This window comes from Haemaphysalis longicornis, unplaced genomic scaffold (assembly GCF_048455015.1).
Source record: "Haemaphysalis longicornis isolate Haplotype H1 unplaced genomic scaffold, Haemaphysalis longicornis Haplotype H1 scaffold_10, whole genome shotgun sequence".
Lineage (NCBI taxonomy): Eukaryota > Metazoa > Arthropoda > Arachnida > Ixodida > Ixodidae > Haemaphysalis > Haemaphysalis longicornis.
The window spans coordinates 82,404,842-82,427,496 of record NW_027526204.1 but is presented as its reverse complement, the minus strand read 5'-3'; the positions used below and the strand labels follow the sequence as shown (position 1 = coordinate 82,427,496).

General features: G+C 46.8%; 1 protein-coding gene across 1 annotated transcript in view; it reads right to left on the bottom strand.

The window, feature by feature from the left end:
* Positions 1 to 2,052: 2,052 nt before the first annotated feature.
* The window catches only part of LOC144157826 (uncharacterized), a 32,309-nt gene continuing 11,706 nt past the window's right edge, over positions 2,053 to 22,655 (bottom strand). Inside the window, exons 2-4 of the mRNA XM_077688565.1 lie at positions 15,815 to 15,866; positions 11,673 to 11,761; positions 2,053 to 2,155 (exon numbers count right to left, since the gene is read on the bottom strand). Coding sequence (XP_077544691.1) covers positions 2,066 to 2,155; positions 11,673 to 11,761; positions 15,815 to 15,866 — 231 coding nt within the window. The 3' untranslated portion in view covers positions 2,053 to 2,065. The remainder of the gene's footprint in view (positions 2,156 to 11,672; positions 11,762 to 15,814; positions 15,867 to 22,655) is intronic.

The window sequence follows — 22,655 nt, the reverse complement described above, 5'->3', positions numbered from 1 at the left end:
ACAAAGTTAGATAGGCAGATAATATCTGGTAGTTTACGGGGATAATTGGTCGCAGTTAGCTCATGACCGGGGTAATTGGATATTAATGGGAGAGGCCTTTGCCCTGGAGTGTCTGTAGATAGGCCGGTGATGATGGTGCAAGTGCTGAAGCACCTTTTCCGCCATAAAACGTGCACTGGCCCACGCCGCTATCCTCGCTCACCCTAATCCAGGACGTACACTCGCACTGATTACTCGCGCCTCAAGTCCTGATGTGGGCACTGTCCTCCAACAGCACGTAAACGGTGCGTGTCAGCCCTTATCCTTCTTCTCAAAACGCCTAACCCCACCGCAAACCCGGTAAAATGTCTTCGCACGTGAATTTTTGGTAATTTACCTGGCTGTGCGTTCTTTGCGACATTTTCTAGAGGGTCGTCAGTTCACCATCTTCACTGACTACAAACGCTTGAGGTATGCCGTTAGCCAAGCCGACACCTATTGCGCCCCACGAGAAGTGCGGCAGCTTGCCTGCTGTCCAATTACACGACAGATATTGAGTATGTCAGTGGTTCTCAGTCCACACTTGCGGATGTTCTAAGACGCGTAGACGCCATTGGCTCCATTTCGCCACTTTTATTTCCACCCGACCTCCATCGACTGGCTACTGAGGAAGCAGACGACACTGAGCTCCTCCACCTCCACACATCGCCGAATGCACTCCAGCTCGAAGACACTACACTCGACGGACAGCAGATGGGTTGCGACTTTTTGACCGGAAAGCCACGACGTTCGTACCGAAAACCTGCTGTCACGAGCTCTTGCAATCCCTGCATAACATGGTACATCATGAGATTCATGCCACGCAGAAACTCATCCCGGCTCGTTGTGTTCGTCCTCGCATGAACGTCGATGTTCGCGACTGGGTGCGCACCTGTGCTCGATGCCAGTGTTAAAATCTTCACCAGTACCCAGTAACGCGAGGACAAAGATGTTCTTTTAACCTTATGAGAGCTTCGCAAGTGTGCGCATCGACGCACCGCTACCGCTACCTACTGACTTGTGTGGAATGATTCACACGCTGGCCTGAATTCACAGCGATACCCTACATCTCTGCGCCCACGGTAGCGCTAGCATTCGCGTCAAGGTGGGTCCGCCTGGCGGTCCGCGGACCGTTCTACTCTACCTTGTTCGCAGAGCTCCTTGGCCTCCTCGGCACGACCCGTTTCCGTACTGCAGCGTACCGGGCACAAACAAATAGACTCTTCGAATGCTTTCACCGGTAGCTTAAGGCCGCGCTCACAGCACACGGCTGCCCAACACAGATGGTCCAACTGTTGCCCCTCACACTTATGAGAATAAGCACCACCTACAAGACTGATCTCACGTGTTCTTCGGCTGAGCTCGTTAATAGCACATTGCTTCGGCTACCAGCCGACCTATTGGATGTACCGTCGGAGGCACCTTCCGTCGCGGACTACGTGAAATTTCTGCGAATGATTCTCGCATGTCTACCACCGCAGCCTACCCGTGAGCGAAAACCCTGAGCAGCGTGTGTACATTGAACAGGTAACACGTGTTTTTACACATTTCAACCACAATACACATTTCAACCACACATTACACATTTCAACCACAATACGTTGGCCCTTTCCTGTGATTAAGCGACACCCTTCGAGGTAAGTCATCGACATCAACAGCTCTCACGACACCATAGCCCTAAAGCGCCTGAAGCCGGCATACGTCACCGTCGCCTAAATTACCCCTAAGAGCCTTCCTACGGTGGTTGCACGCCACCACGCCCGTCATGTTCGCTTGATTGATCAGAGCGTCGCACTAGCTCCTTTCTTGGGGGTGAGCCCTGTATCGGCAAGCCACAATGCCAGCGGCAGCAGGGCGACGTAGGCGAACGAGCGCGCTCACCCGCCGGAGGCCTTGCGCGCGCCTGGCATCAGTAAATGAATACCCGCCAGCATTCAGAATAAATACCCCCTTGGTGCGTGGTCTGCTCCTCTCATCCAGTGTCTCCGTGGCATGCGCTGTCGAAATTAATTTTGGATTAACCAAATATACCTATAAAATTTGCTTCTTACGGTTGTGTGGGGTCTTCCACGACGACCTCCATGATCCAGTACCCGCCTATTCCGCAGGAGGGCTCGTACAGGAAGAAACTCTGACCCTGAAAGAAACAAAATGATTTGTTGAGTGATCGTATGCTGCTGCATTGCTACGTTTCTGTGGCTGGGTACTTCAAGTCAGCATTTATTCGAAGTCTACAGCTTTAGTTTGCTCGTAACGCTCGGAAAAATAAATTAATGAATGAAATGTATTTATGAAAAGGGCATCAGCACTGGTGGGGTTAAGGGGAAAAAGGAAGTGGATGACACTTATTATAGATAATGACTACATGACTTAGTAATCGCTCACACGTTCTGTCCAAGTTAGCTGCAGGCATGGTTTGAGTGTTGAATTACGCACTGGTCTTTGATATGTGAAGCGCTGTCAGGAAGGTTCACACTGGGACAATTGCGTGCAATAACACTTGAAACCTGGTTGACAGTCACTACGCTACTCTATACAGACCATTTTGTCCAGCTGAGTTTGCTACCGCTTCAAGGCTGCATGGATCACCTCTAATAAGCTACGAGTCTGTTGTTAGTGATTGTGGGGCTGCCTGAGACTCTAGGAGTTGCTCTCTGCCCGTTGAGAATTGTGAACAAGGCCAAATTAACGAAACAGATTGGGGTTACTTTGGGCTGCACATAAGGCATAATTAAATACCGAAGAGTCGTGTCTTGTTCATTTAGAAATTATGCCCAGTTTTTAAGCAACATCCGCAAGCACCTTGTTGGCGAAGGCTTCTCGTCTCGATAACGTTTTAAAGGTGTTACAATGCGATGCGGAGAAGCTCCAGCCAGTCGTTGCCTGCTGAGTTGTTTGAATCGTCGGTACTTTTGTTGCCAGTTGGTTGCGAGTACGCCTCTTCGGGGGGGGGGGGGGACGTGGGGGGGGGAGGGAGCGCGCTCAGTGACGACGGGATGACCAAGGGAAGATTTTGTACACACTCCCGGGCCCGAGTATATGCTAGTTAGCTGCCTTGCACTCCCGGAGTATGTGCTGACGTCACACCTTGTAGACTTTTATTCCTGAAAATTGACTTCTTTAACTGTTTTTAGTACGGAAGTGCCGGTAATCTTTTGCATGAGCCATTTGTTAAGCTCCCAGAATGCTCGTACGCGTCTGTTACGACACTGGATTTGTGTGTTGAAGAATGTTTGAAGGGTTTTAGAGTTGCGGAACAAACAGTGATTTTTTAGTGTCAGTTGTTTATTTAGTCGTTTTAAGTTATGCGGTTTCGTCGATGTATTCACATATACCAAGAAAAATCCTCTTCATCAGCCCGGGGAACATGTTTAGTACGCTCGCCACCAGCTGCATTTGCTTACTTGCGACTGAGTCGTCGTAGTGGGCATCGGGCATATCGATGTTTAGAATGGTTATCGCTACCAACACTTCATGTTTACTGTCGGACGATGTCTTCCTCATTAACATCGAAACCCTCGTGTGTTGCCCTGCTCGAGTTGATTTTTTGCCAGAAAGCTTTACATAGATGTAATCCAACCCGTTATTGGGCTAGTGTTGTACAAAAAATGCAGGGAACACTGTTCTGCTTCAGAAATATTTATAAAAAATAAAACAAGACCTTAGTCAGTGACGCGCATTAAAGGGGATAGCATAAGCGAAACTTTTTAAAACAGCCCTCAAAAGTGCGGACAACAAAGGCGCAAATACAGAGTACCGGCGCTAATCCTTTGGATTGTCTTCTTTGTTGTCCATTTCCCGCCGCATTGCTTTACCATGTTTCACTGCTCTAACCGCGTAGCCCCCATTCAAGCATTGACAGAAACAGGGTCACGCTACCAAGTAGGTGGAACTACAGAGAGTGTAGGTGAGAAGAGCCAGGCAGGCTAGGGTACTGAATACACAATACGTTTCTGATGGTGTCGCTGCACTAACCCGGCGAGATGCTGTGACTTGGTAGAAGGCGGTGAGAGAGGCGGCTGGTGCTTGACAGTGGGGACAGAAAATCTCGATCCTGAGCTGAGGTGCTGTTTGTGCGCTTGGTCTGATGATCTCCAGAGGCGACCGTGAAATGCAGCCACGCCCTTGTTGGTCACCGTACGTGGGAGACGCAGGAGGCGGCGATCCCGGTAGCTTTGGCAGCAGCGGCAGCAAGACCTCCGACAATGTTTCTCAGCCTCGCTGCGTAATCTTTACAGTTAAATAAAACGCCACCATGCCGTGACGCGCCGTCGCCGCGGGAAAGTACTTCGGCGTGCGGAACGCCGATCATCGGGATTTATATCAGCGGGCCCAGTCCGAAACGGGACATTGCCGCTATATCAGCGGGCACTGTAGTCGAGTCAGCGTACTATGAGATGCAAGCTGCATATTCCGGCTGTCACGTAGACAGCAGCGGCAGCAGAGGCACCGACATTTTTTCTGAACCTCGCTGCGTAATCTTTACAGGTTGGTGTTTATCTAGACCTTGCAACGGTATTCGAATTTGCTTTATTGCTGCTGTTGCTGCCAAAGCGTAACTATGCTTTCAAACGCGGATTGTCAAAAATCCGAAGACGCATTTATTGAGTCTGATGTGTCTATTGCACATAGTGAATGCGACTGCAGATACCACATTGGCAAGTGTGCTCGTATTTTAGCACTGTGAAAGCATAGGGCAGTAGTCTACTGCAAAGCTTGGAGTTGGGCGACGTGCAGAAGTGAAAGAATGCGCTCACAACCAGAGAGAGAGAAGGGTCTTTATTAGAAGGGTATTAGAAGAAAAAGACGAGATGTTTGCCGGAATTGTGACACTGACATGCTACTCGGCGGGGGAAGGGGGAGGGGAAAGAAAAGGCCCCATAGATTACAGGGCAGAAGAAAGAGGAAGAAAGAGAAGAAATAAAAGAAGACAGAAAAATAACAAGAAAATGACACTCAGTTTGTGAGCAGTGGGATTACAAAGTCTGTCAACTAAACTCTAAATCACTGCAGTGACGCCAATATCGTCCAGATAGTCGAACAACGCCTCCAGTACTTTTCGTTGAGCTGGTGGAGATGGCCATGGACGAAGAAGTACTTTCAAGGTCATTGGTCCTGGGCTGAGGCGCTCTAGTTTCAGCGCAAAGCTGCATATTGCGTGCATGTATGCAGAGCATTCCAGCAGCAAATGCTTCACGATTTCCGGCGACCCGCCGTTGTCGCAGTAAGGGTTTGTGGTGACACCAAGTCGAAAAAGGTATGTCTTCGTAAGCGCTGCTTTGAGATGAAGTCGGTGGTACAATGTCTCTAATCGGCGCGGAAGTACCTCTGGCAGCCTCATCTTGAGCTCAGGGTCTATGTAGCGTAGGACGGCATGGTGGTGATCTGGAAGGGACCAGAGGCGGTTCTGTTCCATTAAAACGAGCGCCTTCGCGACAGTTGTTGCATCACGCTTAGTGAAAAAAATCTTCCTCACATTGTGCATTTCCAGGCCCCTGCGAGCGGCTTCGTCCGCCTTCTCATTTCCTAAAACACCACAGTGACCGGGAAGCCACTGAAACATTATACGATGTCCAGCGTCGTTGGCAAGGTGGTGCAGGTACGTGATGTTGCGAGAGGCATGTTCATGTAGGGTGAAGCAGTCGCTGTGTTGCACGTTTTGGAGAGCCGCCTTCGAGTCGGTGAAAACAGTTCATTGCTTTGGCTGCTGGCGTAAAATGTAGCATATAGCTTCCTTGATGGCGTGAAGCTCGGCGGTCATCGATGATGTCGCACGCTCGAGGCGATAGGAGAACGTCTGGCCAGTTGAGGGGATAAATATTCCGAAGGAACTGCGCTCAGCTGCAGGAGCCATCTGCGAAGATGTGGTTTGCGTCAGAGTACAGCCAGCTGATATGGTGAAGTGTTAATTGTAGGAGTACGCTTTGAGGCATGCTCTTTTTGGAGTCGATTCCGGGGATGCTGCATCTGATATATATGTAGGAGCGAAAGGGTCCAGGGTCGAAAATTAGACGGCATTGCTTTTGGTGCCTGGGAGGAAACAAAAAGATTTAATGTCCTGAGTGTTTGCCCGAAACTCGAATTACTATCTTCAACCATGCGTGTTGAACAGTTGAGCAGGGACGCTGAGATGCAAGAAATAAGAATGTGGCTCAAAAACCATTATTGAAAAGATAGATGAGGTATTCGAAGTGAATGAAACGGTCGAAAACATTTACAATTCGCTGCAATTCATGAGTAAGCAGTATGACGAACTGGTGGCCCATACAGAGCAATTTGAACCGGCCGTCAAACACGGGCGTCGCTTGCTTGACAAACATAAAACGCGAGATAAACAAATCGCTAAACTATAATCTGAATTTGAACCACACTCGAACTCCTCAGCAGGTCTTGTCTCTGCGGCCGGAATACCAGTGAGAGGTTGGAGTAGTAAGGTACTTTTGGGAATGAACCGTCGGTGGAAGTTCACCAGTCTCAAGAACACTCGCAGCTGCTTCATTGTGATAGGCTGTGGAAAGTCGTGGATCTACTTTACCTTTGTATCGAGAGGCCTGATGCTTTGTTGAGTGAGGAGGTGGCCCAGAAACTTTGAATTCTGCACTCAAGACACACCAGCCTTCGTTGTTTTGAAAAATGCTTATCCATCAAGCCGCGTGAAAGGGGTTCGCAAGTGTGCGTACTGCTCCCAATGCGATGGTCTTGGGATCACGATATACTCTACTTAGGCAAAGAAAGCATATAAACAACGACTAACCTCGGCGATGACACGTTGAAAGGGCGGGGTGCCGTTACGTAAGCAAAAGAGCACGCGGACATACTTGAAGCTACCGAATCGGGTGATGGTGTCAGTCTTCGGTATGTGTTCTGGCTTTACAAGTATCTGGTGATAGGCTTTCACCTAAGTCAAGCTTGCTGGATATCTTGCCGCCTGCAAGATTAGCGGTAATTCCCCGCAAATACGGCAGTGGCTGCCGGTTTGTGACGGTGATTGCGTTGAGGCCATGCTAGTGACCGCTTGGCCTGCATCCACTGTGATCTTTCTTGGGTGCCTTGTACATGGCTTACGCGTAGCTGCAGAAAGTAGACAGGTGATCCGCAGTTACAGCTTGTGCTTGAAATCTCGATGAGCTGTAGAGTAACGTGATTCGCTGAGACCACGTGGTCTAGCGAAAATAGGCGGTCCTTTATAATAATATAGTGGGTGATGTGCATCACACGAGACTGTCCGTGTGAGGTGTTGCGATGACACGAACATCAGCAAGGAAGAATGTCCTTGCTGATTTTCGTGTCAACGCAAGATCTGACGCGGACATTCGTTAGTAGAAAATCTTGAACTCCCGTCGCCGGTCTGGGGCGAGGAATGGAAGCTAATGGGTCGGGTTTTCAAGGCGGCTTTTAGGCCCACAAAGCGTGGAGTCCTCGCTCGGGGTAAAGGACGTACTGATGACTGCGGCAATGCTGTGGACCGCAAGTAGTCCGCGACATGGTCCGCCCGTTGCGCGAGCTGGTCTTCTCGCATTTATTAGGCAGCCGCGTGGAACAAAAAGCAGGGAAGGATTGTACTCCTGAGAGATGGGAATTATCGCCGTGTAGTTGCCGCATCCGTTCGAGCAGCTGGGAGGGTCGCCTGTTGCAGAGCTCTTCGGTGGTCATAAGCTACTGCAGTCTGCAGTGCTCCGAATAACACTTCCGCTGGAAGATTGTGTCTTTAAGTTGGTCGTAGGTTAATACAGTATGTGGAGTATCCAGGATGTTGCCAAGATCGTCCGCGGTGCTTCCAGGTAAAGAGGTCGCGACGCTGTTGTATTTCTTTTCTGGATAGTGATGCGCTGCTGACGAACACGCAGTTTGTTTCGCAGAAATCTTGTCCGCAGGCGCCAAGCCCCAACGGGAAAGTCGCAGTGCTGTGCATGGGCTCGGTTGTTGCGTGAGCGGGCAGAACTGCGTCGTGGTTACCGCCGGGCTGTAGCTGGGCTCCTAGGGACCAGCGAAGGCGCGATGGAAACGCTGAGTTTGTTCGATCGTACCACATCATGCCGCCAACGGCGTAGACAAACATACGTCACAGGGAGTTTGCTCGAACTGATTTCTTCATCCAGCGAAGGCGCAGGCGAGTCTCCACCTCGTCGGGAGCACCCGGCTTCACTTCGGCGTTCTAGTGGGCTTGCGCCACGTGAGGTGCTCCAGCCTTCGTCGTCGCCGTCTCGGCACGGAGGGCCCTTGGCGCGCCATTCGCTGCAACTTCATCAGCCATATACTCTACCCTCTATCAACCCCATAGTATACCCTCAATATCTCGCGATGGACACCCGTTACCACTATCTCTGCTAGTGTCCCCACAACCCATGTCCCCTTTTGTTCTTTTCTCATGCTGGGAGGAGGCCCTGGAGAGCCCCAAAAGTAGAGTACAGTTGGAGCAGAATAATTAGGCCGCCCTGTTATAGGAGAAAATGCATCTTCCGCCCCCATCTCCCTGAAACAGCTTTGAATAAAGTGTTTTTAGTCCTGATCATTCAGCTAGTTGAAGTTGTCAAGGGAGGAAAGATCGTCTTTATCATTCATGCCCTGAATGAACGGCTTCAAGAAGGTCTGCCATTGAAGTCGTCGCCAGCTGAACTATCCAAGCTCAGTTTTTTGTAATTTTATGTTTATCTATTGTGACACCGTCGTTCTAGGTCATTCACCATTCGATGGTTTAGCTGCTTGAATAGCCGCCATTTTTTCTGGAGAGTATGGCTGTGCCTAGCCGTTCAGCTCTGCTTATTCAATGACGAGAATGGCACGATCATGTTTCAGTACTCCAGTACTTGGGTATATTCGTCTTCCAGATCACGTTCGGAAAAGAGTGCATTGAACTCATTTTGACAGTGTCGACGCCTGTCCAGATAATTTTTAGCCTGTATGCGGTACCGTCGGCTCGTTCTTGCTGAGGCTATCTTGTATGCCCGTTTGACATTCCTTGACGACACGTGTGGATTGCGAAGGGCCCACAGTGAGTCTACTACAACTGCGATCTATGTTCACCCAACAGCAGAGAAGCTACGTTATCTGCTAACAGGAAGTACATCCAAAAATCATTTCTCGCGGTCTAGCTTGCTTTGAGCACACGGCACGATAAATCGCTCGTTTCGGCAGTTGAAGAAAAATGAGATATCTAATCACGGTAAGCAAATATTTTGTTCACATTCATGATCCCAACGCAGAGACTGAGGAAACAGTAGACCTGGTAGTCCTCACAAGATTTAACTGTGCTTTCCTTTGATTTTTCAACGTTATCGGTAGACGGGACATAGAATCCTCCGAGCGTACACCAACCGTCGCAACTAGAACACCTTCATGTCATAGCTCACGTCATCACTAAGCGCAGGCTATCCCTACGTGGGACGCCCCACCCTAACATGAGTGCCTGAACGCGCAGTGTGCACACATGTTTGTAGGCTCCTTCCCCCTCGCCACTTTCCCTCACACTTCTTGGCCAACCATTTTTCTCCTATCCAGATCGCTGCGATAAATTCTGAGGGCCTACAGGAAATGCTCGCACTGGGAACCAAGTAGAATTCAGGGCTCCACAAATGCTATGACAGCAGAGTCTGATAGACGCCGTTTTAGTAACGCGGGGAACCCAGGTTCAACTCCAAAAATCTCAGTGGTAATACAGGAAAGCATTACCAACCAAGTGAAGCCGAGTTTTGTTTTCGCCAGAAATATCACCTTCATTATATCGGAGCTGCTCTGTATCCTTGGCAATGTATCACGTGACTCGCACGCCGAGCGTCGTTGCCACCACGTGCGCTAGCCGCCGCCGACCGCTAGGCGCATGCGCTCTCCGAAACGCTATCATCGCCAGACCAATGGACTGACTCGAAGCGTGCTTGGACAGAGCAGCACCGCCCTCGCTTAGTCGGTGTGAAATTGGCCATGGTTGAGAGCGAGAACGGGAATTCTTCTTTCAGCGTTTCGCGGGAGCGGGAGGTCCGAGCCGTCATCGGTAAATGGCGTCTGACCACCTTGGGGATATCACCCGGCGAGCTGCTTCACTGGAAAGGGTACAGAATTCAAAGCGCACAGAGCTTGCATCAGAGACTGAGGAAGAAAGAACCAAGTGTATTCAAGGCCTAAACCAGGTTAAACCAAGCATTGTTTCTCTATATCCTGACCCAGCTAAGCTAAGCATCAGGGCCTTTCCAGGCGCACACACCCTGCACATACTCCTAGGCCCCTTGCCTTACCGCTTCTTTCCCTTGTGTTTCTTCGCCTATCGGTTTGCTTCTATCCACTTCACTAAGCTGTGCATTTAGCGAAGCCAGTCACGGAAGAATCTCAAGCTTTACCAGTTCCGGGGTTTAAAAGCTATCCCATTTATTTAGATTTAATTTTCCCTAGTACCAGGACACATCTTTCTTCCGATCATCCGATGGCGACTGCGCGTCTTTGCCCCTCCCGCCGCCGTCGTATTTCTCTGCGCTGCCGGCGAAAGCTCCTAGAATCACCTATTAGGTGCTCTCCGTATCGCGGGCCTCCATTCGTTTCCTGTCGATCGTGCCTGTTCCCGGTTCCGTATACAACGAATCCTGCTTCCAGGCAAGCTCAGACATGACTACACAACCGGTGGTCACGGCGATGGCTGCTTTAACCACCCGTATGCCTTTCACCGCGCTTCACTAAAAGGCATTTATATTCTTAATATAGCTTTTATCCTCCTTGTTTTTACAACCAAAGCTCGGCAATGCAATTTTATTGTGCGCTTTGTGCGCGGCATTGCTAGCCCGGGCGTGAAGATAATGACGTGTTGTCACCACAAATATACATACGAGTGGATGGAAGGTAGTAGCTCGTTGTTTAAAGTACTGGTTGTATTTTCCGGACTGTCCTTTTTATAGCAGGAAACGCAATACAGTGCCAGTGGTGAAAATGGGCCTTTAACATTTGTTAGCCGTCGGCAAAGCTGATGTTTTGCACGCAAAACAAACTGGCCTTCGATAGTCCGCCGACTGCCCCAAAAATGGCACCCTGCCTCTGCACCAGCCAAAGTGAAACTGATGACATGATGGGTGTTGGAATTTATTACAGGTCATACGTAGTTCGTCCTCTATACACGCAAAATATTTAAAGAACTCCCAGACGCGTTTAAGAATAAAACACACAAAAATCAATTTTGGGTACCCGCTTATAGGTCGCCATTTCCACTTGTGTTGCTCTAACCAATGTTGTTTCTGAGATTAGCGAGAGTAACGGAGAGAGAGTGTGTGTTTTTTATTTTTCTGGCGAGGTTTAACCATAAGAGAGCCTAACATCGCAGAAATGAGTATAACATTGGCTTGTTACTCTATTGCGATGCTACCACTCAATATAGTGTAGTCTAGCGGAAGCCGACATTTCCCAATTTTTTGCAGCTCACCGTGATCGTACTAAAATCTCTTTTTGTCCATATCTTGTTTTGTCATCTTTGTGTTTAGAACGAGGATCTTATTCACCAGAATAGTGAGGGTATTATCTGGAAGGCCTAATATTTATGTATAACTTTTATCCTAATTTCACACATAACGCGATTATCGTCGTAAATAACACCGACATGTGAAAACCACAACTAACATAGTTTGGTGCTTTTTTCCAAGGTGCCACAGTGAAATTCTCTGTGTATGTCAAACACATACCAATTTTGTAGTTGTACCAGCTTCCATACTCATGTGTAGTGACAGAAGAAAGTGATATCCTCCTTCCATGCGAAACTGCCAGTCTTGATCTGCAGGTTAGGGGGGAAACAGGCATCATCACCATCAGCATCTTCATCATCATAATGTTATTATAAATAAAACCACATTAACAACATCATTATGCTCATCATTACAGCCTACTTAGGTCCACTGAAGGACGGAGGCTTCTTGCTTTCACATCCAACTGATCCTGTCCTGCACTGCTCGAGTCAACAGTTGGCACCCAAATTACCGTATTCCTTTCCTACAATGAATTACTGGCCTTCCCCTTTTTCTAGACCTATCGTTTCGTATCCAGTCTCTTATCCTATCTACCCACCGGTTGTTGGTTCGCGTCCCTACATGGCCAGTCAATGTCAAGTCCTTTTTTTTAATTTTAACTACTATATAATATACTCAAGATTGTTCTCTGATCCCGATAGCTCGTTCCCTAACCTTGAGTGTAACCCCTAAGGTTATTTGTGGAATGGCTGTTGATCCGACCTAAGTTTAGCACCTAGTTGTTAAGCAAGGCACAAGGTGTCAGCTGGATACGTGAAAACCAGCAGTATGAACTTGGTGTATAATTTTCTTCTGAGTGAAAGAGATAGCTTACTTTTCGTTATTTGGGAGTGCTTGCCGAGTGCTTCCAACCCCACGCCTATTCTGCACCGGATTTCTGCTTTATGGTTGGGGTCAGCACTAGTCATAAGACAATGTAGTTGTATACTTTTACTTCTTCTAGTGTTTCGTTTCCTAAGCTAAGGAGGGCAATGTCGGATGCTTTCTTTTCATTACTTTATATTTATTTGTATATATTTTAGCCCCAATGCCATGCTTCCTATTGTAGTTAATCATTGTTTCCAAGTGTTCCGCAGAATCACTCAGCAATACTGTGTCTGCCGCAAATTTAAAATAAATCGAGTATTCTCCATTTATCCTTACACATATGTTCCTCTACTCAACATTCTAAAAACCCCTCCACACAAGTTGTGAATACTTTTCACAAGTATTCACAAGTTGCGAACAATTTTGGCGAGATGGTATCTCCCTGTCTTCTCTTCCTAATCGCGAATTTAAGGCTTTGCTTGTGGAGCGTTATCATGCCCATGCATTCTTCAGATACGTCTTCGAAAAGTGTAATGCAGGTATTCTACATTTCCTAGTTTTTTCAGTGCTTCAAGCACAGCTGCGGTGACAACGAAATCAAACGCTTTCACACCGTCTACGTATAAACGCCATGTAAAGGGGTTTAGTGTATACTGCGGATTTATCTCTCAGTTGATCGACAACATAAAGGCGATCCGTAGTTGAGCACCCTTTCCGGAACCCAGCCTGCTCTCTTGTGTTTAGGCCGTCGCCTAAGCAGGCTGATACAATTTTGGTAAAAAGCTTGTACACAACAGAGAGTAGGCTGACGGGTCATATTCTTGAGTTCCTTGGGATCTCCCTTCTTATGAACGACAATATTGTTGGCGTTTTTTAGGCGATGGACTCTTTTTGTGCCTTCAGGCATTTCTCAAATATTGCAGCGAGTTTTTCCAGAAAAACACATTTTCACTCCTTCGAATAATCAGTAGTTATGCCGTCGTCGCCTGCAGCTTTTCCCCTGCCCACGACCTTAAAAGGGTTTCTTACCTCCTCTTTAGTTGCTCGTGAAACATCGCAAGTTATTTTGTACTACGCAGTATCCTCTGGTACAACGTCCCTGGCATACAGCCTGGTATAAAATTTTTCTTGTACCTTTATTATCTCGTCCCAATTGTCCGTTAGGTTCCCTGCTCCTCTTTTAGTGCGTGCCTCCTGTCTTTGCCGATGGGAAGCTTTCTTTGGGCTTCTTTCAGACTTCCCTTATTTCGAGTGGTTCTTCGAAGACTGCCATGTTTTACACGCAAATGACGTTTGTTTTCTATCTGTCAATCAGTTTCGACAACTCCACTACTTGAATCTTATCTGCCGTACTTGAAAATTTCAGATTCATACTTTTGCCAAATTGTTTATTCATATTTTATCTAGTTTTCTAGTTTGTTCACAACACGTTTTTTTCTCCCACAGAGGCTGCTGATTCACTGATTGCCGATGTTAGGTTCTCATTTATCCTGTCTACAGAGACCTTGTTGGTTTCGTCTACAAGAACAAATTGGCTTTCACTCACTCATGCCGCGTTTCTGAGTTTTTGCGAGGAGCGCTTAGGCGTGTGAGAATTTAGTGTATGGCAATAGACGAGTAGCACAACACCGTTTTGCTAATGACGTATCGGTTGGGCCTTCAAGGGCAAGTGGCAAACCGTCACACTGGCAGTAACCAAACAAGCGAGAATACGTGACAAGGACCAAAAATAATAAATATGATGGATTTTTCGTGCCAAAGTTTCAGTTTTCTGAAGTCGTTCTTTGCGCCTAAACCTAATTTTTTGGTCGCATATTTACTACCTCACATCAACACAGTTTTTCAGAATAATATGATATTTAGAGTGACAGAATGGGTGGAGATTATACGCGCTCATTTCTAGGGGTCACAACATCACTGCGCATGAACGAACAGACGAATCCAAAAAACGAGTTCACGTTCATGGGACGCTTTTCTAAACTTTCGTCGAGATGTTGTACTTAGCAATAATATCGGAGCCATCTGCATCAGCTGCGCGTGTGGTGCATGGCAGTAAACATAAAACGGCATATTTATTCTACAAATAACCACAAATATTTCCGAGTTCACTACATTGCGGGGAGTGCTTAGGAGTGCGGAAATTTTAGTGACTTCCACATTGTGGCTTTTTTAAGCACCAGGTCCGCTCCAGACGCCAATGAACATCAACCGGTGGGTTAACAGTCATCATGTGGGACGACTAAAAGTGTTTATGCGTACTGGGGAACGTACAAGTGTTTTGCATATCCACCGCAGTGAGTCCGGCGTAGGTGCGGCCAAGGGCTTTGTTCAAACCAATTAGGATTTTTATCCAGCCCCAAATCTCTGCACGCAGAAGTTTATGTTCGCTCTCTTCAGTCAGACGCTTCTGCGGTAGGTATCATGTTCCCCTGAGTGGATATATATTGAATTTTAATTAGGTTTAGTTTCTTTTCTAGGAACCCTAGAATCTCTGCGCTATGCCTGCTACAAATTCTGCTGCGCTGAGATGATGAACCCCTATTGAGCAACCCTGCAGTAGTGTGTGCCATTAGGGTTGTGCACCATTGATAAATAGGGTTGTTCGTTTTCGGGTTCTACTTTTTTAAATGCGGGTGGTAGAAATCGGGTGCTATTTTTCAAAGTGATAATGCGAAAGAAAATTCGCTTGTAAATTCATTCGAAGCGTCGGGTTTTCCCGCGTAAATCTAAAGATGCCCTGCGTATTACAAAATGTTCTTTTATCAGAAGGCGTCATGGGCTTCTTATCTGTAACGCAATAGAACAGGTGTTTGTTTCATGCTAGACATAGGGGGACAGCAGAGTTTCCTAGAAGACATTCTAGAAAATATGGTGTTTCTTTGAAAATTAATCAGTAATGGTGACAGTAACGAGCGTTGATAACGTCTAAGAAATGCAATGTTTTATTTACAGAAGCCTGTTCATCGATTTTTTACGTATCCTTGTTTACATACATTACCATCTGCGTGGGAAACAGGTCGGCCTCAGCTGAGAGAAAGTTCTCTCGACATGACTGCTTTTATCAGCTAGGCGCAACAAAGTCCGTTCACCACTTGTGAGCCGGGGGTAGCCAGCGATGGAGTCATGCTGTACTTATTGATTTTGAGAGTTGTGGTTTTGAGGCTGGCTCTTTGCAAGTGCTCCTTGATGACGGTGGATCGTCAGACCATGATTGTGCAGATTACTACTTTGAAAAGGCCCATTCGAGGAGAAGTCGTCTTTAACCAGATTCTTCTGAAACATGTTTGGGCAAACTGGGTGAACTCGGGGAAACTGGGGTTTTAAAAACGAACGAAACTATTGATAACCCCGGCGAACACCTTTTGCGTGACCCGTCATTCACCACGTGAGGGACTAAGCATTTGTAAGCCAGAGACAACTGTTGAACGCAATGACTACATCTCTTAGCTTGACATCACTTTTCTGCCACAAAAAGGAGGTGTGTTCAAACTTACTAATTACTCCGTTTATGTTGGTTGTGCCTCGTTCGTCTTCATCAAAAAACATCTGTTAACAAGAATTCAAATACAATATTGTCAAGAGAATCTTACATGGAAAGGTGTTGTTACATATATAGCAGATCGATTACGAAATCAGCTTCAGGCCTCGTCCATTCTGTAGTGGCTGCAAAAAGTTTAGGCGCAGTTTGCACTTTATGCAAACGATTTAAAAGCTAGCAATTTGTGAAAAAAAAAACGCGAGTGAGGAAATACATGAACGTTTTGTGCATGTTCCCTTGCACACGCACTCTGCATCGGGATTGCAGCCACGCTGTGAAGGCGCTAAGACGTGTTCTTGCTCGGTTAGAGGTATGCATTTTTGACTAGTCTAGTCGCATATTTATGAATGTTTGGTGGCCGTTGATCCCCTGCTTTTGTTTACGTTGAAAAAGTGAAAATTTCAATCTTCGTGTCTGTTGTGCTACATCGGCAAGATGGGTATTGATGTAACCTGCTACCGCGCTAGAATTGGCACTTTTGTTGCCTGCCACACGTTAGATAGAAAATGTATCGCTCACCCTGTCGGTGCATCCAGATTGATTCTAGCGCTTAGCCCTAAACCGTGTACACTCCTTGCTTTCATGTGCATCGCCTCGCTCTTGATTTGCGCTGCAGACGTTCAAACAAACCCAGTGCCAAAGATTGAGGACGTTTTGGCGCTACTTCGGGACTTTATGTCAGAAGCTAACAAACCGCATGGAAATACGGCTGCTGTTTTAGAAGAAATGAAACAAGGCATTAACGACATTAAGACCCGAGTTGCTCCCATTGAAACCAATCTAACAAGCGTACTCCAGATTTAGAAGATGTTACTACTGTAGGTGGTTCCGTGGAGGAGGTGAAGGTGTCTATTTCACAAGTAAATGAGGAGCTAGTTAATGTAGTGGGCGACCTAAACAATCGGATGAGAAAGAACAACCTTATTATCAAGGGCTTGTCTGAAGAAGTAAAGGAGTATCATACGTCGACTGAACGTATTGTACAGGAGTTCTTCGCGACTAAGTTGAAGGCGATGCTGGAGCCTGGTGATATCGAGCGTGCCCATCGTGTCGGCCAGCCCCGTCCAGACTTCACACAACCAAAAATTGTCAAGTTTTTGAATTTTAAGTCTAAATCTGATGCACTCCGGAATGGTCCCATGGTAAAAGACTTGGAGCATAAAGTATAGCTCGAGGAGGATTTCTCGCACAAAGGTGAGTTGGAGCGAAAAAAGCTGCGGGACTTTGGCAAGAGTAACCATGCGAATAACCAGCGTTAATATATCCGCTCTAACAAGCTTCAGTTGCATGGTATAACTTATCGTTACGACGCTACTTCCGAGCGGGTTGTTCGGTTGGCATCCTCAAACGAAGCGTGGACTTCATCCTCCAGCCATAAATAGCCCAAAGCGCAGTTTGTTTTCTTCTGGCAAATTTCCGCAGTTTACTTCCCAAACTTGTTATTGTAGAAGCAATGGCATGTGTGACTTCAGCTGAAATTATACTTGGCACTGAAACCTGGCTATCAGACAGCATCGAGAACAAACATAAGACTGATACTGACAAAATCACGCGCATGCTATTCAGAGTTTAGTTAGCCCTTTAAGTGAATTGTTCAAAGCGTGGACCCGACCAAAATTGGGTAATCCTCTGGGACAATGTTACAGTGATAAAAGAGGCGTGCATTCAAAAATTACAATTAGAGTAAGAGCTAATGCCCTATGGTTCACTGTAAGCACATACAGGTGCTTAAATCAAAAGAAAAGAGCGTATTGGAAGACAAAGAAAACTAACAACCCTCAGGGCTGGCAGTCTTACAGAGGCATCGCGACTCTGTTTGATGCACTTTTAAAAGCATAGAAAAACAATTATTCCAACTACACTCTCCCCAATTGATTAAAAACAGACGCAAAAAGCTTTGTTCCGACTGTTAACCTGAAGGACACGCGAACGACACATATGCTTAAGCAAAGTAATCGAATGGCTGTTTAGCTGAATGTGGAAGTGTATTTAATGACCATTTCTGCAATGGTTTAACACAAGACTCTGCTATGGATTAATACTTTAATGTGGCCCACCCAACGATCATCCACCCGGCGCGATTACAGGGAACGGTATTTCTCGCGCAATTGAGATTACCGCTAAGATCATGTCCAGGTACCGACAATTTCAGTACAAACCTGCTAAAATTAACTTTCCCATTCTCAGCCTTTCTACTATCGCCAATTTTTCAGCAATCTCTAGACACTGGACGCATTCCAACAGAATGGAATGTCGCTTATGTAAGCCACTATGTTAATCTGGTGATATGAATTCTCGCTCAAACTACAGAAATATTTCTTTCTCCTCGATATGCTGCAAATTGGTGTAACAAGTAGTTTAAACACGTAATGTCATATCTAAATGCAAATAACCTGCTATTAGAAAATGAGCAAGGTTTTAATCATAAACGCTATTTTCAACCCCACTGATTGTAATTAGTAACATACCTTCACGAAGCATGTACATACCAATTATTACGAAGATGCAGTTTTTGTTCACCTGTCAAAAGCTTTTCATCGTGTGCCTCGTAACCGTCTACATCTGAAATTAAACTCTTCAGGACTTGATCAGTGTATAACTTGCTAGATCGAAATTTTTTGTCGGGACCGCCGCAATCAGTAATTATATGCAGCTATGTAAAAAAAACGAACTTGTGTTAAATCGGGCATTCCACCGGTCTGTATCTTCGGCCCTTTGCTAATATTAGTTTATATAAATATTGTAGCCTTTAAAATTTAAACCATATTCAATTTCTAATATTCATTTATATTCAATTTCTGTATTGCAATATTTTAACCTCAATCACTTATTTCAACCATAGGTCTTTTGATAATGACGGTGTTTTCGATTGGCAGAACAATTCACGAGATGATGTTACTAATCTTTAGGACGACTTAACAAAGCTTACTTAGTGGTGCGACGTATGGCAAATGTAGATAAACACCGAGAAGACCAAACAAGTCATGCGTTTTTTTATTTCTGGAACACCGAGAAACGCTTATGTAGCAAATGGTGCTGTTATGAAAAACGTAAACACATTCAAATATTTGGGAGTATTTTTTCGTCCGATCGGTCATAGAGACCTGTTATATATTACATCACCTTCATGAAAACTTTGGTTTTCAAAAACGAAGTTTATTTCTAGCTAACTCTAAGGTCACATTTCACGTTGCACTTCTTAATGAGATCTTCCCCAGAATATGCGTCACTCATCTGGAACCGCCACCAAGCGAATTTCACTGATTTACTCGAGGCAGTATAGAATGAGGCTGGAAGGTTTATTTGGCTTTTTTGCCTTACAACTCCCGAAACCAAAGCGTATCCTTCCTAAAAAATTTCCTTATTCAACATAACCTCAATCTCCGTCGCAAAGTGTGTCGTATTGTTCACATCATTCACTATATTGTAATTGTCGTATATTCAACTTCTTGGTTTCGGTTTCCCGATCGCTGCCGCAGGTGGTGCCAGTGTTGTTTATGTGTATAAACATGCGCAAGTTGGAATAAAGGGTCATTTGTTCCGATGTGCACTCAATTTGTTTACTCGTTCATTCATCGGCGGCACACGCCGTCACTACATTGGCGACGAGGATGCTCGTTTAGGAGGGGGCGTGATTTTATTTATTTTTTATTTATTTATGATACCCTCAAGGCCAAAGGCATTACAGAGGTGAGCGTGGGTAGAATACAGGTAAACAAACAAGGAAAAAATGAAGTACAATATAAGGTAATTATACAATATTAGCTAGATCACCGAGAAAAAAAATCGGGATTTTTGCGGACGATTTCCCGCACCATGAGTGTTTCCGGACCGGCACCACCGCCCCTTTCCTGCCCATGCCTGGCCGCCCTGCTGTTGCCTGGCCGCAATGTATATGCATGTTCGAGAATTTTCTGCTCGCATCTGGTGGTTCGGACTATGCGCCGGGCCGTCGCATAGTTCGCCTACTCCACAGCCTCGGCGTCGAAGGCCAGCGAACATTTCACACTCTACCGCTTCAATCTTCGGCCACCGCTAAGCCCGGTGAGGACACTACTCAGACAAAGCATGAAGCGTCGTCGCCCGATATCGCTGTCACAGTGCTGCATGCGCCCTTCCCGACAACAGCCAATGTTGTGGTCAAACGGCACCGTTTCGGTAGCCGTGTGCAGAAAGTCGGTGAAGCAACCAATGGGGGCGTTACCGCGTTACGTGAGCTTTCTGCTACGTGCTCTTCTCAGGAAGATTTCCTGCGTGACCACTTCGTTGAGGGCGCATTATCTCGGAACTGGCGCGAGCGGTTGCTGCTTGAAGGGTCTTCTCCTTCGTTTGCACGACCTGTACTTATAGCGACGCAGTTTGAGCAGGCAACCCATGATCTCAAAGAATTGGCCACTGCAGATGTTCAGTGCATAAATGATCGTGAAAACACTCTGCCGGCCGCACCTTCTTTCGCCGGCCGCTCGAAGCGTTCACGCAGCCATCAGGAACACTGTTACCACTGCGTTTCACTGCGGCACAACGCTGCTTCATTCCGCTGACCCGCCAAAACCAAGCGGTGTCATAGGTGCGCTGTTATGGGTCATTTTCGCTCGGTATGCAACAGAGACCCCGGTCCGGTTCGGGAACTAGACTTCGAAAATTCGCCAACTGAAGAGGTATTAAGCATTCTGGCTGTGACGACGTCCACTCGTTATGCAATTTACATATAAGTAGTGGTTGATTGAACGAAGATAACTTTTGTCATGAATTCAGGGTCATCAGTTTCAGTTGACGCATGACCTGTTCAGGCAGTATTTTCAAGGACAGGCGCTTTCACCTGCTCGGATTAGACTACTGAATTATTAGAAGAAACCAATTCCACTGTGTGGTTGCTTCTTTGCTGATGTCACGTAGAATAAGTGCACAGTCCTTCTTTATGTCGTCGAACAAGGCACCTCGCACTTGGGTACTGATGCAATCAGGGCGCTCGGTCTGCAGATTGGTGGCTCGTCACTACAAAGCCTTGAAACGACAACGGTGTGTACTAGCGCTCGAACGGAGCACACCGCAGTCAAGGCAAATACGGAGGAGCCCATTCACCTTCTCCAGAATTAGTTGAAGAGTTTGATGCCATTTTCGATCCAGGAATTGTCATTGCGAAGGATTTTGTTCACCGCGTCAAACCACGATCGACAGTACAGCCAGTTGCTTCAAAACTCAGGCGCCTTCCGCTCTCACTGCGGCTACGAGTCTTGGGAAAAATGGACGTGATAGAGCGAATAGAGGCATCGGAAGGGGTGTCCGCCATTGTTGTGGCTGGAAAGAAAGATGTACGTATCCGCCTTTGTGTATATCTTCGACATGTAAACAAAACCGTGGTAGCAGATAGCTTTCCCCTCTCTCACACAGAAGAGCTATTGCATAGTTTAGTGGGGGAAACCCACTTTTCGAAGCTTGACCTTGCATCCGCTTACCATCAGGACATGCTTCATCACGAAAGCCGTGATTTCACGGCTTTTGTAACACATGGCGGCCTGTTTTGTTTTAAGCGCGTGTGTTTGGGGCTCCCTTCAGCCCCATCTGCCTCTCAAAGTATGATGTCGAAAAATTCTGCAGTGTTGAAGCGGCTTCCTAGCTGTTCTATATTCATGACATCATTGTGTTCGGGAAAAGGCAGAGAGGAGCACATGACGAATCTTGCCGCAGTGCTGAGGCGCATATAAGAGGCAGGATTCAAACTGCACACAAAATGCGTCATCGATACGCCGGAGCTTGCGTTCTTGGGCCACAGGTTAACCGCAATTGGTATTGTGCCGTTTAGGGAAAGGTTGCTTCCATCCAGAATACTCCAGCTCCCACTGATCTTGCGAGTCTTTGATCATTTCGGGGATTGGAGGATTATTATGATAGGTTTATTCCCAACTTCCCTAATACGGTTAAACCAATGCGTGTCCTCCAAAGAAAAGGGCAGCGATTCATTTTGTCTCACAAGATAGATGCTAGTTTCAGAAAGACAAAAGACGCGCCCGCATTTAGCACTATACTGAGAATGCTCGATGCATCTCTTCCAGTCTTAATGTCGACGGACGCATCAGAGTGCCGGCTTAGAGCGGTCCTGCAGCAGGTGGACGGACATAAACTGCACACTGTCCCTTCCACGTCTCGAGTTCTTTTGCCAGCTGAGGAGAAATATTCGGTAGGAGATGGGAAGCATCGGCCTTTGTTTGGGCGTTGTGAGCGGTGTCCCGTGTACTTGTGGGGACGCCACTTGACGTTGCTCACTCATCAACAAGCCTTGGATGCATTGCTTTCAACTCAAGGAACAGGAAGGCGCCCCTTGCGGGTAGCGCGATGGACAGAACTCGTACTACGGTACTATACCGTCTAGTACCGCAAGGGGTCGCAAAATCAAGTGTCGGACGCGCTGTCACTTTTGCCCGCGTCGTCTTTCGAGGAAGAAACGCTGTTTGACGAGGTGCTATCAGAGCTCCAAATTCATTCTTGCCTTACCAGAGAATAGTTTAAGCAGGCCCAGTTGCAATATAGCCCACTGCAACAAAGCAAAATTTATGTGCAGTCGTCGTGGCCGGGGCACAAATCCTTACCGGACGATCTTCAGCCATTCTTCAAAGTGCTGACGAACTTTCGGTGGTAGACAATCTGATCTTGCAAGGCGAACGGCTTGTGGTTCCCACATAACTCTTGCAGCAGGTGATCGCTGCAGCATATGGGTTGCATCCAGGAGGGGTGCGAACAAAAGCGCGGCTGAGAGATAAATATTGGTGGCCGGGCATGGACCGCCAAGTTGAGCTAGC